This window comes from Eulemur rufifrons, chromosome 9, assembly GCF_041146395.1.
Source record: "Eulemur rufifrons isolate Redbay chromosome 9, OSU_ERuf_1, whole genome shotgun sequence".
Classification (NCBI taxonomy): Eukaryota; Metazoa; Chordata; class Mammalia; order Primates; family Lemuridae; genus Eulemur; species Eulemur rufifrons.
In genome coordinates, this window is record NC_090991.1 from 13,890,029 (window position 1) to 13,907,875 (window position 17,847).

The 17,847-nt window shown below is 47.6% G+C and overlaps 1 protein-coding gene across 2 annotated transcripts in view; it reads left to right on the plus strand.

Annotated features, from left to right (window-relative positions):
* The first annotated feature begins 11,352 nt into the window (after positions 1 to 11,352).
* LOC138391956 (NACHT, LRR and PYD domains-containing protein 1-like) overlaps positions 11,353 to 17,847 on the plus strand; it is a 38,255-nt gene continuing 31,760 nt past the window's right edge. For both annotated transcript variants that reach the window (XM_069482133.1, XM_069482134.1), the window contains exons 1-2: positions 11,353 to 12,847; positions 16,319 to 16,489. In XM_069482133.1, coding sequence (XP_069338234.1) covers positions 11,409 to 12,847; positions 16,319 to 16,489 — 1,610 coding nt within the window. In that variant the 5' untranslated portion in view covers positions 11,353 to 11,408. The remainder of the gene's footprint in view (positions 12,848 to 16,318; positions 16,490 to 17,847) is intronic.

Sequence of the window (17,847 nt, forward strand, 5' to 3'; positions counted from 1 at the left end):
TCAGCCTCCTCACCCCTCCTTCTCCACACAGCTATGTGCTTGTCATCTTCCTCTTCCTCCTCTAGCCCACTCTGGAGCCACAATGTAGCATATTCTGCACCAAGGTGGCAACGCCACCAGGCCGCCAGTGAGCAGCATGCCAGCAAGACTGGGCAAAAAAGGTGGCGACACATCTCCCCTCCCTGGGAGCCCACTCGGCCACACCTCAGTAAAGCACAGTCTCACCTACTCCCGTCTTACCCCTGTCCTCCAAGGAAGGCCCAAGTGTCCATAATCTGAACACTAGAGCAAGAGAGCACTTTCCCACCAAGGATAAAGGATCGGCAACTGCTTCAAATGCTTACAAAGCTGTTAGAACACGACGCCAGGAAATTAAGTCACTACAGTGACACTGAGCTACGTGACCACACACTTTGGTGACAGGAGATGATGGATCTAGGAGCAGCAAACACTAAGGACCGGGAGACCTAGAACGAATGTTGAGATTCATTTTCCTGTAATAAAGGTTTTAGAAAAAGCTATCTTGGGTGTATGGGGCAGGGGACGGAGTTGGTAACAACAACTCTTCCCAGGTCTTCAAAGTTATTAAAAAAAAAAAATCATTAGGAAACAAGGCTTTGAAAACAAGACTTGAAAAAGTCACCAAGCTTTGGGAAGAACTAGTGATATACTTCATGACTTCTTTTCTTAATTTATCAGGTTCAACACTAGAAATTCTCAGATGTTTCAAGAGATATGACTGCGGGAGTGTGGAGAAAATTCCAGTAAAAACAACATCATCATCCATAACCTCACAATGTGCTCTGGGGAATGAGGCCACAGCTGCTAGAGCTGCAGATCTGCTGAAGTAAGAGAGGAGAGAAGGCTCTGGTGTTTGTTTCCACTTTCAACTTTTCTGTAGGAATGTAAATACCATTTGATAACATTTGTAGGCAGAGAAAAAAGCTTGAAAAAATATTAATTTTGTTACAGACAAAATAAAGACCATGAGATACAAAAAAAAATTTTTTTTTTTTCGAATAAAAAGAAAAAAGGGCCACGTGTGGTGGGTCATACCTGTAATCCTAGCACTCTGGGAGGCTGAGGCAGGAGGATGGCTCGAGTCCAGGAAATAGAGGTTGCTGTGAGCCATGACGTTCCTGCTGCTCTCTAGGCTGGATGACAGAGCTAGAGTCTGCTTCAAAAAGAAAAAGAAAGAAAGAAAGAAAGAAAGAAAAAGGAAAAGAAAAGAATGCACTAATTCACTGCCTACTTTTAAAGAAACAGTTTTTGGTTTATCTGTGAAAATAATTTCCAAAATCCATCCTTCCACCAAATATTTATTGAGCACTTACTGGATGCCAGATTCTGCGGAGGTGATTCCTGCCCTCAGAAGCTTACAGTCTAGTTAGCAAGACTGTTGTTAAGCAGCAGGAAATTCAAAATCCTCACTGTGACTGTGACAAGTGCTGTAATGGGGAGACCCTTATGAACTTACAAAAGGGAGTTTGGCCTAATGAGGCCTGAAGAGGTGAGAACGGAGGTGAGATTCCAAGGTAGAGGCTAACTAGAATTTCATGATTCTGTGTTGGACTTTTGATACGCATCGCCAAATCTCAGTCTGCATAGTCATGGAAACAGCCCTGGGAAATACAGGAGCTTTATGAAAAGGTAGCTTACCTAGAAAACTCCAGGACATTAAGAATTTCAAAAGTGTATTTTTCTTCCATCCATAGGAAAATAAGACAACATATCCTTACCTGAGGAAAAAAATATTCATCTCGCAAGATCATTCACTATCCCAGTCTCAAAGAAGTGGAACTCTCCAAATACACATCTTTTTCAAAATATAAATTTTCTTGCCAGCCTGATGAGATGATGGCACCCTCCTCTGGTGACAGCATTGTTTGCAACCTGGGCAATATTAATTGCACAAGTGTTTCTAACAGCACCAATTAGGACGAATGCACCTCTCTTCGCAATCTAAACTTGGCACTATTAGCAACATTTGATAAATACTCTCAGGTAGCCGGGGTACCTGCAGTGAGTGAGACAGTCGGCAGACAGCAATGGGACAATAGATCAACCTTTTTTGCTATATTGCACAGATCAAATGAAATCCTCAGTGCTTAGATAACTTGAGGAGGTAAATATGGGAAGAGGTGGTATGCTATGTATAAAGTTTTACAGCAATGACACATTATTTTCTAAATATTTCTGGTCACAGCCTCTTGATTTCCTGTAGCCCAGATGAACTTATCTCTAACTCTACTAGCTGCCAGCATCACCAATAAGGCACTGCAGAATTTTAAATAATTTGACTGTTCAGGTGCGGGGGGTGGGATAGACCCACAACTAATGGAAGCAGAACACGCTATATGGGGGAAGGTCACGCTTGTAGCCCTGGCTTGGGGGAGGCAAACGTATTACATGTAACCAAAATGTTTGTATCCCCATACTATCCTGAATTTAAAAAATTATAAAAAAAGAATTTTAAATTTGAGAATCATCATGTGCCAGGTACTATGGGTATCAAGATGAATTAATCAGTAGCTTGCTCCAAGGACTCAATGTCCAGTAAACATCTCTAACCATAGCATTATTATTAGAAAAACAAAATCCCTATGTTGGTCACCATGTTTGCACTGCTTCAATTTCTTCCCCATATCAAAGACTTGTGGTTATCAAGACAGAACAAGGATATATACGTACACAATAAAGTGAATAATCTGCACAATAACAGAACTCACCAAAAATAGTTTGAACCACGTTAATTCCTCATAGGAAAAACCTAGTATATTTTGTGAAGTTCTAAGGATTTTAAATCTTTGGAATAGCTCATTTTAATTGTGCATTTTCTATGTGCCAGGCACTAATTCCAAGTACATTACAGAAATTAACTTGTTTAATCCTCACAAGGACCTTATGGCAGGCTTAATGATAAAACAGGGACAGGCTGGGAGCGGTGGCTCACGCCTGTAATCCTAGCACTCTGGGAGGCCGAGGCGGGTGGATTGTTTGAGCTCAGGAGTTCGAGACCAGCCTGAGCAAGAGCGAGACCCCCGTCTCTACTAAAAATAGAAAGAAATTCTCTGGCCAACTAAAATATATATATATATATATATATATATATATATATATAAATAAAATTAGCCGGGCATGGTGGTGCATGCCTGTAGTCCCAGCTACTCGGGAGGCTGAGGCAGTAGGATTGCTTAAGCCCAGGAGTTTGAGGTTGCTGCGAGCTAGGCTGATCCCATGGCACTCACTCTAGCCCAGGCAACAAAGCGAGACTCTGTCTCAAAAAAAAAAAAAAAACACAAAAAACGGGGACAAATATTGAGAAGTTAAGGAACACGTCTGAGAATAATGGCTGCAAGTGTGGAGCCAGGTTGGAATCCCAGGCACTGTGACTCCAGGGCTCCTATTCTGTACCACCATATACTTGTAAAACTCTCTGGAATAGCAGGTCAATGTCAAGTGTCCCCAAGTAGTCAGGGTGCACTCACAGCTCCTATGGTGACAGAGTATGGTGTCTTTGTGGTGAAAACGAAGCCAAGGTTTTTTGCTCCTTTCACTAAAGCTGCTTCATCTGTCAACAAAAAGTTTGTATGAGCAGGAATTGAGCGAAGGTATAACACTGAAGTTAATTTCATACAGATTGCCATTGTACAGCACTAATATATCATGTCTTTTCAAAAACTTGGCTTTTTTGATCCAAATGCACCTATCTGTCCTTCTAGGTGCTAGACGCTGTTCATGAAAGAGGAAATTTAGTAAACAGGGCCTCTTTCAGCTGGGCTAAGATGATTTTACCAGGCTGTCAGTGAAATGTTTTCTCACTCTTCATCATGATCTTGCCTGTTCTCAAAGCCATTGACAGCATGTCCATGTAATGTTGCAGGGCCTTGACTTTGCCTCTGCTTCGTTACTGGTTATCACCAAACACTCTGAGCCCCGGGTTCTGAGCGCCCTCCCAGTCTTTAGGGCAGGGAACCAGGAGCCCCAGAGCTGTAGAGGGGCTCAGAGCTGCTCTGGAGCACAAATGCCAAACCTGTAAGAACTCGAGGGCAGGAGGAAGGCAGCAGCAGTCAGGGGATTGGTAGCAGCACCCACCTCCTCTGAGACCTCATCACTCACTGGGCATGATGGGCCATGTGCACGTGACACGTACCTGGGGAGGATGCCTGGCAGATTATATTTCTTCCATCTCCCTCAGGAGCAACAGGGTGGCACATACATAACAGGGTAAAAAATTCCCTTAGATACCTTCCTGTGGGCTACAAAAAAGGCACAGAGTTGGTGAGTCCTTTTCAACTTTGGCAACAGGAGAAATTACATATAGTCTGCGATTGGTGCCAACCAAGGTTTGGCCGCAGGTACATACAAAGTCAGGCACCAGCCAAAAACAGTATCGTGTGTTCAAATGTGTTTTTGAGATGGCTGCCGAGTCTGGGATAGTGTAGGAGGCTGGGGACACCCCAGGGAACAAGACGACCCTGCCTTCTTGGAGCTTTCATTCTCCTTGGGGAGAGAGGATTTCCCAAAGCTGGAGCAAATATATCAGGACTGTGGTAGAGGAAAGAATGGCCTGTGTTAGATAGATGGTCAGGGACTGACGCTGCAGAGATGATACGTTCAGATCTAAGCAGAAGGGCCAGTTAGCGGTTTGTGTCGTTGGCAGTGATGGCAGCACACACTTGACAAAGGGAATTGCACATTCGAAGGCCCCAGTCAGGAAACAGTTTTGTGTGTTTGTGGAGTGTTTAGACTAGTGTGACTTTAGCATGTTGAGCAAGGGGAACAATGACACAGAATGAGATTGAAGAGAGGACCATGGTAATCAGTTTGGATTTTAAGTATGGTGCCAGACCTTGGAAGGTTTTTAAACAAATCTTTTGTGCCTTAAAAGATTAATTTTTGAGAAGATCATGATTTCAAATCAAGTACATCAACATCTTAAAACACATGAGTGAACATATTGGTAGCATGCAATAGAACCAAATAGTCTAAAAGCTAATAGGCTCAATACCCTTCACAACAGCAATAAAAAAATAAAATACCTAGGAATATATTTAACAAAGGAGGTAAAAGACCGCTACAGGGAGAACTACAAAACACTGAGGAAGGAAATAACAGAGGACCTAAACAGGTTGAAAACCATACCATGCTCATGGGTCACCAGAATCAACGTTGTTCAAATGTCTACACTACCCAAAGTGATCCACAGATTCAATGCAATCCCAATTATAATATCAACATCATTTTTCACAGATATAGAAAAAAATAATTCTATGCTTCGTATGGAACCAGAGAAGACCCTGTATAGCCAAAGCAAACTTGAGCAGAAAGAACAAAGCAGGAGGCTTCAATTTAAGAGACTTCAAGCTATACTACAAGACTATAGTGACTAAAACAGCATGGTACTGGCACAAGAACAGAGACATAGCCCAATGGAACACAACTGAGAATCCAGATATAAAACCATCCTCATATAGCCATCTAATCTTTGACAAAGCAGATAGATAAAAACATACACTGGGGAAAGGAATCCTTATTCAATAAATGGCGCTGGGAAAATTGGATAGCCACATGTAGAAGAGTGAAACATGATCCGCACCTTTCACCTCTCACAAAAATCAACTCACAGTGGATAACAGACTTAAACCTGAGGCATGAAACTATAAGAATTCTAGAAGAAAATGTTGGGAAAACTCTTATAGACATTGGTCTAGGGAAAGAATTTATGAAGAAGGCCCCAAAGGCAACCACAGCAACAACAAGAATAAATAAATGGGACCTAATCAAATTAAAATGCTTCTGCACTTCCAAGGAAACTATCACAAGAGCAAACAGACAACCTACAAAATGGGAGAAAATATTCGCATGCTATACATAAAGGGCTGATAACTAGAATCTATGTAGAACTCAGGAAAATCACCAAGAAAAACTCAAGCACCCCTATCAAAAAGTGGGCAAAGGACATGAAAAGAAACTTTTCAGAAGAAGATAGACTAATGACCAACAAACAAAAAAATTCTCAACGTCTCTAATCATCAGGGAAATGCAAATCAAACCGCAATGAGCTATCACTTAACTCCAGTGAGAATGGCTTTCATCAAAAAGTCCCCAAACAATAAATGTTGGCATGGATGCAGAGAGGTAGGAACACTCATACACTGCTGGTGGGACTGCAAACTAGTACAACCTCTGTGGAAAGCAATATGGAGGTACCTCAAAGAGCTACAAGTAGACCTACCATTTGATCCAGCAACCCTATTACCCAAACGAACATGCCCAAAGGCATCTACCCAAAGGAACAAAAGAAATTCTATAAAAAAGACATCTGCACTAGAATGATTATATCAGCACAATCCACAACTGCAAAGATGTGGAAACAACTCAAGTGCCCATCAATACATGAGTGGATTAATATAATGTGGTATATGTATACCATGGAGTTCTACTCAGCCACAAAAAACAATGGTGATATAGCACCTCTTGTATTATCCTGGACAGAGCTGGAACCAATTCTATGAAGTGACGTATCACAAGAATGGAAAATAAACACCACATGTACTCACCATCAAATTGGTATTAACTGACCGACACTTAAGTGCACATATAGTAGTAACATTCATCGGGTCTCAGGTAGGTGGGAGGAGGGAGGAGGGGTTGGGTATCTTCACACCTGATGTGTGCAGTGTGCACCATCTGGGGGATGGACACACTTGAAGCTCTGACTCAGGTGGGGCAAAGGCAACATATGTAACTGAAACATTTGTATCCCCTAATATGCTGAAATAAAAAAAATAAGAAATAAAGGCAAAAACAAACAACAAAAATTGGAGACCAGGAGCTTTCATTACAAAAAAATTTTCATTTAGATTACATGGGTGTTTGTTATTCCTTTTACATTTCTTTTTTCTTTTCTTTTTTCTGCTTTTCTCAAATGTTTTGAAATGTAAGAATAATATGATAATTGTGTTATAAAATGAAAAAGAGAGGAACATATTTGTATAAGGAAAATAATCAACATTGCCTATTCCTGGGGTAAGGGCCTATAAGTAAAATTTTCACTCCAGACTTTTCCCTATATTCAAATTTTCTACCATGAATGTCTTAAAAAAATAAAATATTTTGTTGAAGCTAAAAAAAAAAAAAAGAATGAGAGAACATGCAATAACTTAAAAATATTTTTAAGTGTCAAGCTGTGTCTTACTAAGTTCCTACTACATTCCTCTAACAAGGAAAACATTGTACTAAATTTTATGAGACATAATGGGAGAAGGACAAAAGCAGAGAGCTTCCTGGTAGGGAACACATAGAGGTGCAGGGAGGGTGGTGGTTGTGCCCAGAGAGGGCGAGGAAGCTCTGCACCCCTTCCCCCATCCATCCTTGCCCTGGGCAGCTCTTCCCTTTGGCTGTTCCTGAGTTGTGTCCTTTATCATAAAGGCTTTCCGGAGTCCTGTGAGTTGTTCTAGCAAATTATCAAATCTGAGGGGGCCTGTGGGAACCCCTGAATTGGTCACCAAGTTATTTGGTGCAAGTGGTCTGGGACCCCCATTGGCAACTCGCATGTGAAATGAGGGCAGTTTTTTGAGACTGAGCCCATAACCCTGTGGTGTCTGACGCCAGCTCCAGGTAGTTAGTGTCAGAATTGAAGTTAGTGTCTGAAGAGTTGGTGTCAGAACTGGTTGGTGTCAAGAGGAGAAAAAAAAGTCCACACACCCCTCCCCCGGGACATGGGACATTCCTCCCACCACACGGGGTCTCAGGGCCCTTCATGGAGCGCTCAGAACCCTCTGGTCATCCCAGCTTTTAGTGTGGGGCTTTCCCCTTCTGGTAAGTCTGATGTTAGAATGTCCTACAATGGGTTTATCGGCCATTAAAAAACACTAACACATACCTAATATATTTAATGATTATGAAGAGCTTTTGTTGAACCTGAGACTCTTTGCAAACCTATGATGTCCCATTTAATAGATAAGCAAATTGAGGCTCAGAGAAGTGAATCAGCCACACAAGGAGGAAGTGTCCACACAACCCACGTAACAGAGTAGTGGCCCCTCCCCCCATAGATAAGGAAGGGTAAAATTGAGCGTGGGGAATATGTAGCAATGAATGGCCTGGGGGAAAAAAAACAGCAAAAATATTTTCTGTCTCTTTGAAACTTCCCCCACTGTTTTTGAGAACTGAAACCTACGTCCCTGCCTCAGGCCAGTGGTAGGCCGGAGCAGGGAGAAGGACTTTTGTTCCTATCCCAGCTGGCACCAGAACCCCAGCTGGGCAGTGGCGGAGTTCACAGGCTTTGTCTTTGGCAGAGATGGGACGATTACAGTAGTTAACCACACTAGCCTAGAACTGAGGGGCCCTCCCTTTCAAAGCCCTGTATTTCTGCCTATGTGCAGGAGAAATTGGATTTGGAAATGACAGTCTGCCTTTATCCTCCTTTGCCGGCAAAGTAATAAACCTCTTTCCTTCTCTTCAACTACTTGTCCTTGTTCTTATAATTCGGCCTCGTGGACAAGTGCCGAGCTTTTGGCAACAGCCATGGGCTGCAGCCTGGCCTCTGCCAGCCCAGGTCAAATCAAGGCATCTCCAGACACTCCAGGCGCTATTTATTTTACAACAGCAAATCAGTTGGGTGTCGCCACTCCTCAACCTGGAGACTTTGGCCTCTGCTGATTCTGCAAAACAGGAAGAAGGTCTGGGCCCAGCTCCCCGAGGCCTGGCTTTGCAGGGATGAGGTGGGGCTGTTCTCCTTTCCGGAGGAAATGTTTACTAGCTGGGCGCCAGGCTGCTCATAAAGCACAGAGACCCCTGGGCCTGGGACACACACTTCAGTGCCCCTGGGAGCATGGCAGGATGAGCAATGGGGCTCAGGAAGCCCCCCAAACCATGAACGGCCAGGAAAGGTGCTCCCTGGCCCAGGTCTAATGTTTCCCCCTGGCAGACACAGGGGCCCCTCCCATCCTGAGAGCCTGGGCCTGGGCCCCACACCCGAGTGCCAGGAAAGTCTGTGCCCTGGGTCTGTGGCAGGCTGTTCGTGCTGGGCTGGCGGGGGCCTGCATGAGGTGTGTGCACTGCATGTTGTATGGTCTGCACTCGCTGCAGCACTGGCCTGTCTCAGCCTGTGCCTCTTGCCCCGCCTCATCTCAGCCCGTGCCCCTCGCCCCGCCTCCCCTGGCCTGTCATGAGTTTCCTCTGGATGACGTTTCTTCCTGCTCTGGCTGCCTGGGGCTGTGATCACTGGCTGGTGTCTCAGGGCCAGGAGAGGTCTGAAGAGACCGGGGACGGGGAAGCCCAACCCCTGCCTTGCCTCTCCCCTAACCCACCTCCTGCTAGCCTTGCAGCTCAAAGATTAATCCCAGGAGTCCAGGGACCAGGAGAGAGGAACACAGAACCGTGAGTGTCACCCACACCCCATCCCCCACCCTCCTATTCCCCCATCCAGGCCCTGGGCCCCACCCCAGTACCCCCACATAACCTGACTTCTTCCAGTGTCTCCCAGTCCCCTCCGGGCCCCTCCCTGCCATGACTTTTCCTACCACTCCCTTCCCCCACCCCCAACACCATCTACTGGCAGATGCCCTGGGGTTTCCAAAACTGGGTTCTGAATGCTGAATACGAGTTTACCAAGCCAAGAGGAGTGATCCCAGTGGGAGTCCCACAGTGGGAGATAGTAGGGGCCAAGGCAAAGGAGACCACTGTTCTCTGCCTGCCTGATGTGCATCACCACCCACTCACCTCCTCTGTTCCCTGAACATCCCCCAGTCCTCCAACCCTGGGTCAGAGATGGTCAGCAGAGCCCACTTGGGCTACAAGTTGGAGCTACTGAGTACAGAGGAGCTGAAGAAGTTCCTGTTTTGCCTGCAAACTGAAGCACCCTTCCTGGGCTCTTACGATGTGAAGGGAATTCTACCTGAGAAGATGAGTGGCACGGAGGTGGCCTCACGCCTCGCGGCTGAGTTTGGAGAGCAGCAGGCCTGAGACCTGGCCCACCGCACCTGGAGGATGTTGGGCCTGAGATTGCCCTATGCCCTGGCCAGGGAAGAGGAAGACTTGTTAGGTGAGAGGACAAAGGGCCCCTCTGCCTGCTGTAGTCTCCTGGCCCCAGCTACCCCCGCCAGGGACCCCACCACCACCAATGAACCCTCTCTGCCAGGTGAAGCTCAGGGTAGTGACTTGGGACCACCCTGTCTAAGGGGGGATCCAGGCCCCAGACTAGGCTGGAGCTGGGGAACCCTTGCTGGGCCCCAGAGCCCCACCCCCTCTTCTATTCAAGTGCATTCCCAGGCCCCCTTGTGGTCCTCACAGTGCCTGGGAGGGGGATGCTGGGAAAGATGGGTGTGGGCTTCGGGCCCTGCTCCCAGGGGTAGGGCTGTGAGTCAGCCAGCGGGTCTCCACCTGGGTGAGTGTGTACCTGCATGGGGACCTGGAATGGGGGACAGCAGAGGAAGTGTGGAGGAGCCAGGATGGGGTGGTGAGAGCAGCAGGCCTCAAAATATCTTTCAGGGACCTGCCAGTGCTGAGATTATATCCCTCCCCATTTGACAGATGGGGAAACTGAGACCCATATGGTCAGGTAGTGGGTCTCACCCAACTGGGTACCATGTGTGTCATGGTCCTCACCTCAGCAGAGTTCAGCTGGCAATCTTGGTGGGCTCTGAAGATCCCTGGGGTCAGGGTGGTCCAGATGTTCCAGAGGACTCTGTTCTCCAGATGGGCCCCAAGAGGGGGCCAGGCTCATTTCTCAGCCCAACCCAGTTCCCTCAGCAGACTTCTCTTATTTTGCTCTCTGCCACCCTGAATCACCCAGGCTGCAAACCTCAGCTACACCCTTTTCCCTTCCTATTCTCACGACAGCAGCAAAGTGGTCACCTCTTCCCAAAGCAGAAGGGCCAGAGAGAGCAGCTCATTTGTCCAAGCTCCCACAGCATTTAGTGGCAGAACAAGGGCTAGAACCTAGAAAATCCATCCCTGGTGGAGCGATTTTTTCCTCACCCTGCTGCTGCTTTCTGACAGTCCTCACCTGGCCCCTTTCTCTTTCCCTTCCTGCTGTGCCCATTCTCACCTCTCCCACTCCAAAGCCCATGTTCCTCCCACTGCATGGCAAGAACACACCAATGTCTGCAGCCAGGGCAGTGTGTGGCTTGGACGAGGTGTCTAAAATAGTTGCTGAATGAATGAACAAGTCTATTCTATACCTTTATGTTCCACCCTTCCCTCTCTTAGGAATGACAGAAAGATTCCAGAACAAGAAGATAGAGAACCCCTATTCCTCACATTCCTGGGAAAATGAAGATTTGTACCAAAACTTCACACAGCTGCTACTTTTACAAACACCTCACCCCAGAGGCTGTGAGTCCCTGGTCAGGGGAAGCTGGCATCATGACGTGGCGGAGAATCAAGGACATTTGATTGAGATGAGAGACTTATTTGGCCCAGGTCTGGGCGCCCAAGCAGAACCTCGCGTGGTCATACTGCACGGTGCTGCTGGAATTGGGAAGTCAACACTGGCCAGGCAGGTGAGGAGGGCCTGGGAGGAAGGCCAGCTGTACAGAGACTGCTTCCAGCACGTCTTCTACTTCAGCTGCAGGGAGCTGGCCCAGGCCAAGAAGCTGAGTCTGGCTGAGCTCATCACAAAAGCCTCAGGAGCTTCTCCGGCTCTCCTTGGAGAGATCCTGTCTTGCCCAGAGTATCTGCTCTTCATCCTCGACGGCGTGGATGAGCCAAGATGGGTCTTGGAGGAGCAGAGTGCTGACTTCTGTCTGCACTGGAGCCAGCAGCAGCCGGTGCACGACCTGCTGGGCAGTTTGCTGGGGAAAACCATACTTTCCGAGGCTTCCTTGCTGATCACGACTCGGACCACGGCTCTGCAGAAGCTCATTCCTTCTCTGGAGCAGCCACGGTGGGTGGAGGTCCTGGGGTTCTCTGATTCCGGCAGGAAGGAATATTTCTACAACTATTTCACAGATGAAAGTGAAGCAATTAGAGCCTTTGGCTTGGTTGAGTCAAACCGAGCAGTCTGGACCCTGTGTCTCCTGCCCTTCGTGTCCTGGCTGGTCTGCTCTTCCCTGAAGCAGCAGATGGAGCAGGGGGAAGAGCTCACACTGACCCCCTGGACGGCCACGGGCCTCTGTCTGCAGCTCCTCTCTGAGGCTCTCCCAGCTCAGCCCCTGGGGCCCCAGCTGAGGGGCCTCTGCTCCCTGGCTGCTGAGGGCGTCTGGCAAGGAAAGAGCCTTTTCAGCCCACGTGACTTCAGAAAGCACAAGTTAGACTGGGCCATCATCTCCACTTTCTTGCAGATGGGTGTTCTTCAAAAGCACGACAGCTCTCTGAACTACAGCTTCACCCACCTGTGCTTCCAGGAGTTCTTTGCAGCAATGTCCTGTGCCTTGGGGGATACGGAGGACAGAGGTGAACATCCTAACCGCACCGGAGTTGTGGAAAAGTTACAGGAAGCATACAAAAGCCATGACGTGTTTGGGGCACCAACCACGCGTTTCCTATTCGGCCTTCTAAGTGAGCAGGCGGGGAGAGAGATGGAGAACATCTTCGGCCGCCGGCCGTGCCGGGAGAGGAGGCGGGAGCTGCTGCAGTGGGCCGAGGCGGAGGCCCAGGGCCTGCAGGCCCCGCTGCAGCCACGCTCTCTGGAGGTGCTGCACTGTTTGTATGAGACTCAGGACGAGGACTTCCTGACACAGGCGATGGCCCATTTCCAAGGAACAAGCGTGTGTGTCCAAACAGACGTGGAGCTCCTGGTGGTCACTTTCTGCATTAAATTCTGCCACCACGTGAAGAGGCTTCAACTGAATGAGGGTGGACGGCACAGACCCTCGTGGAGGCCCCCCGGGGTAGTCCTGTGAGTACCCGCCCCTCCTCTCTCCAGCCCCTCTATCTGTCCCATGGGCCTGAATGTCCTGAGCACCGAAAGCACTGTCACTGGGCCTGGTCACCAGTGACTCCTAACTGCACAGTCTGACCACTGTTCTCTGTCCATGGTGGGACGGGTCCTGCTGGCTTCCAGGGAGGCCTGGTGGGGCCCCGCCTTGAGCTGCGGCCCTTCTCCTACCCCTAGGACGGCCACTCGCTTTCTCTCTTGGACGCACTCCCCCTTCACACTGACCTTAGCCGCCCCACACTGCCCAAGGACCCCACAGCCCACCTGCCCCTGCTCCTCTCTCCACCTGCTTCCTCTCTGAGAAACTGCTCACTCGGCTGCTCCAGGAACCCCCTCAATGACACGGACACTGGCCCTGAGATCGTCCCCCACCACCTCAGAACGCATGTCTGAAAAGAAGTCCCCTATTTGTCCCTGAAAACCTGACTTCTTTGTTTGTGTCAGTGGTGCCACGATTGCCCCAGGCAGTCAACCTGAAACCCACCCTCTGAGCACCCAACAGCATCTTTCGCTAATCCTCCTCCAGCCCAGCAACGCTGAGAACTTGCCCACCGGGTTCCCCTGCCTCTGTTGCGGTGTTGACCATAGTATTGGTATGTGTCTATCTCCCCCTTTAGATGGCTCATTCCATAAATAGTTATTGAGCACTAATTTTATGCCAGGCCCTACACATCACAGATTAAAATGCACAATCCCTGCCCTAAGGAGTTCAAAACCTGGGGGAGAAGACAGACATTCACCCAATAATGACAGTAGAGTGTGATGCCTTATTACAGGTATGAATACATTATTATACCTACTAAAGGTATGGCCACGGTACCTTGGTGGCCAAAGGAAGGGAGTGACCACTTTCCTAAGGGACCAGGAAGGAAAAAATTCTCAGAGGAAGAAATGTTTGATTTGAGTCTTTTATTGTCAGATTTTTAAAGTTTTTTCTCACAATAAAACTTATGTTCATTGTAGAAAAATAAGGACAGATAAGTAAGCAGAAAGATGAAAATTAGTATCAACTAGAATTCCGTCACTCTGAGATGACCATCATTAAGAACTGATGGCCAATTCTAGGAAGTCTAACACTCTACTCTTTTCCTATGCACATTTCTGTTGCAAAATCGAACCACACCATATATTTTATTTCACATCAGCTTTATTTTCTTCATATCTCAAAGTCACCTCCCTGAGTTAAGTAGTCTGATGCAAAACCCTTTTGAATGACCACGTGGTTTTCCAGAGGGAAAGTGCCATGCCGATTCAGCCATTCCAGTATTCCTGCCCATCTTAGGTTGTTCCTAGTTGTTCATCGCTATAAACATGAAGTAGGGCTGGGCACGGTGGCTCACGCCTGTAATTCCAGAACTCCAGGAGGCCAAGGCAGGAGAATCACTTGAGGTCAGGAGTTCAAGACCAGCCTGAGCAAGAGTGAGACCCCATCTCTACAAAAATATAGAAAAATTAGCTGGACATGGTGGCATGCACCTATAGTCCCTGCTACCTGGGAGGCTGAGGAAGGAGGATCTCTTGAGCTTAGGAATTTGAGGCTGCAGTGAGCTATGATGACACCACTGCACTACAGCTGGGGCAACAGAGCCCTGTCTCATAAGCAAAAGTAAAATAAAATAAAATATAAAATGAAATGGTGCAATAGGCCATGAAGGACCCAGGTACAAGTGCTGCAAGTGGCAGTGGCCTGATGTGGGGCCGTCAGAAGGGTCCTGAGCAGGCACAGAGGCAGAGGCCGGATGTGGGGCATGAGGAACCAGGAACACCAGGCCAGACCAAGAGAGCCTGGGACGGACAGTGGCAAGTGGAGCCTGTGGGATCCCACGGGACAGTCGGAGGCTGCACTGCAAGTGGGAAGGGGGTTTCAAGGCACGGAGTCAGCCAGGCAGGGCAGAGAGGACAGCAAGGGGCTCCTGCACACAAACAGTCCAGGAAGAAATAAGCAAGACTGGCCGAAGGCCGTGGGAAGGGAGACGAGGACAAGGAGAGACATGAAGGGACTGAGGACGGCAGGGTGGAGGCTCCTGGTACTTGGCTTGGAATGAAGCATCGTGCATTTTGAATAATTAGTTTTTAATGTTTTCTTTCAGTCACTTTTATTAAAGATGGCAAATGCCGACTGAAAAAAAATTTAAGACGTAGTTTTCAAGTTTCACAGAACTAAATAAATGTAAAAGAAAATCAAATATTTGGACTTTTGAATGATGGCTTTTTAGATACGTTTGTAGCATTTATACTTTGGAAGTTGTTGAAACTTAAAACCTTTGGGAATCTCTGGAATATCTTTTAATCCTCACGAAACCCTCCGCGGGGGTGCTGTGGTTGTCCTGTTTTTGCTGCAGAGGAGACTGAGTGAGGCGCAGGGAGTGGAGCTGACCTGCAGGGGGCTCCCCGCCTCTGCTCCTCACCTCTGCACCCCTCTGCGGACTTACAGGGAAGATGAATTAAGGTTGGGGGCATATTGGGATGTATTAGGTCAAAAAGTTAGTGGAGCGATCTGGCCAGAAAATACAAATATCTGCCTATAGCCATATCACCCCGAAAGCACCTGCTCTCGTCTGATCTCGGAAGCTAAGCAGGGTTGGGCCCCGTTACTACTTGGATGGGAGAAAATAGAAATATTAGTCTGAGACTTGGAATAGAGCTTAAGAAGGTGAAGCCCTGGGAAGTAGAGGAGGTCACTAAAGCAGTGTGTGAAAATGGAGAAATTAAATGGGTAGAAATTATACAAGGCAGAGTCTATTCTAACACTCTCAGATCAAGTCCATCATACTCTCCCCATCAGGCTGCAACTATTCTCCCCTAGGACATTCCCTTAGCCACCTCTCTCCTGCAGACCCTCTCCATGGTCTTGCTATGTGTGGAAGGGGACAGGGTCCCAGGCAAGCCAACCTAGACCACAGTCTATATGATCACATACAACCTTCCAACATAAAGTCACCCTCAGATCACCTCTCCCAGCCTCTGTGCCCACTTCCCACCTCTTCCTCTCCTTTCTGGGCACTGGGAGTACAGAACGTCTGTGCCAAAGGAAGACAGGTGTGTCTGCGTCAAAGACAGGAGGCTGTCCAAATCACCAAGCTCCTGCTCTGGGCCAGGCCCCATGCTGTGCACTGCAGATGCAAAGGATGACAAGTATCTGCCTCTGCCTTCAAGAAACTGCCAGACTAAGGCAGAAACAGACACACAAAATGAACACTTCAGTGTGCTATGGTAAGGGCTGTAGAATGAGGAGCCACACAGAGCAGGAGCTCCTAGCCCAGGGAGGCAGGGACAGAGGGCCTGGCGGGGAGGCTGCCCAGTCCCAGGGATGGCACTGCCACTGTGGCCTGGTGCTCAGGGGGACAGAACCCCCACTGTGTAGTGCAGGGCTGTGCACATCAGACCCCACACACAGATCACATCTCTCCCGTCCCTCTCTCCCTCCCCCAGCTTCACACGGGCCCCAGTCACAGATGCCAGTTGGCTGGTTCTCTTCTCCGTTCTTGAGGACTCCGGAAGCCTGAAGGAGCTGGACCTAAGTGGAAACTCCCTGAGCCGCTCTGCAGTGCACAGTCTTTGTGAGACCCTGAGTCGTCCTCGCTGCCACCTGGAGACCCTGCGGTGAGTCTGGCCTGGGTTCTGCTCTGAAGCAAGGATGGGCAGAAGATGCAAGGCAGAAGCTGAGTGTAGGATGAGGGATTGGTCTGTGTATTGATCAAATATTCGTTCTGCCCCTCTCTGCCTATGCTCTGTGCCAGGTGCCAGGGCTACTACGCTAAACAAACAGGGACAGGATTATTTTTTCTCACACAGTTTGCAACAGAGTGGCATTAATCCAGGAACCATACTAACAAATGCATAATAAATTTATAATAACCAGGAACTATACTAACAAATGTATAATATAAGTTTTCTCCACTGGAGATAAGGGCTCCAGTGGAGAGAACAACCTTGAGGAAGTGAAGCTTGAAAGAGATCTGAAGAATACAAAGGATTTAACTGAGAGCAGCAGGAGGGAGAAAGTTTTAGGCAGAGGAAACGGCAGGTACAAATGTACCAAGGCCCTGTGGCAGGAGGGAGGACGGGGCAGCCCAGGAATTGAAGCAGGCCTGTGTGTCTGGAGGGCAGAGAGCAAAGGGTGAGAGGAGGCTACAGAGATGAGCAGGAACCAGACAAGGCAAGGCCAGTGGTCCATGTTGGGATTAGGGGTCTTTTCCTGATGCAGTGGTATTTTAAGCAGAAAGTTGGCAAGATCAGTACATTTTCAACTTAGAAACTGGCTACCATGCAAAAAAATGTATGGGAAGGGTGCAAAGGTAGAGGTTGAAAAACCAGTTAGTAGGAAAATTTCAGTAATTTCTGTAAAGATGGTGATAGCTTAGACTAAGGAAAATGACAGTAGTTTCAGTAAGAGACAGTGATCGCTTAGACGATGTTATTGGCAATCGAGATGGAAAGAACTGACTGGATTCAAAAGACGTACAAAAGTAAAATAACTGGGCTCAGTGAGGGATTGGATTTATGGAGAAAGGGAGAAGGAGATATCAAGGACAATCTTAGGTTTTGGGTCACAGCCGGTCCTGGGCTAGTGATACCTTCACTGAGATGGGGAATACTGAAAGAGGTGTGGTTGGGGTGTCATGAGTGTGATCTTGTGCATGTTGGTTTCAAGTTCCTCTGAGGTATCCAAATGGACATGCCAAAAAACCTACAGGCCAATATCCCTTATGAATACATATGCAGAAATCCTCAACAAAATCCTAGCAACATATAAAAAGAATTCTATAGTATGACCAAGTGGGATTTATCTCAGGAATGTAAAGCTTTTTTAACCTAGGAAAATCAATGAACGCAATACATTATGTTAATCGAATAAAGGACAAAAACCACATAACTATGTCAATAGACACAGAGAAAGCACTAAACAAAACTCAGTAGCTTCTCACATTGAAAACATTCAGAAAACTAGGAATAAAAGG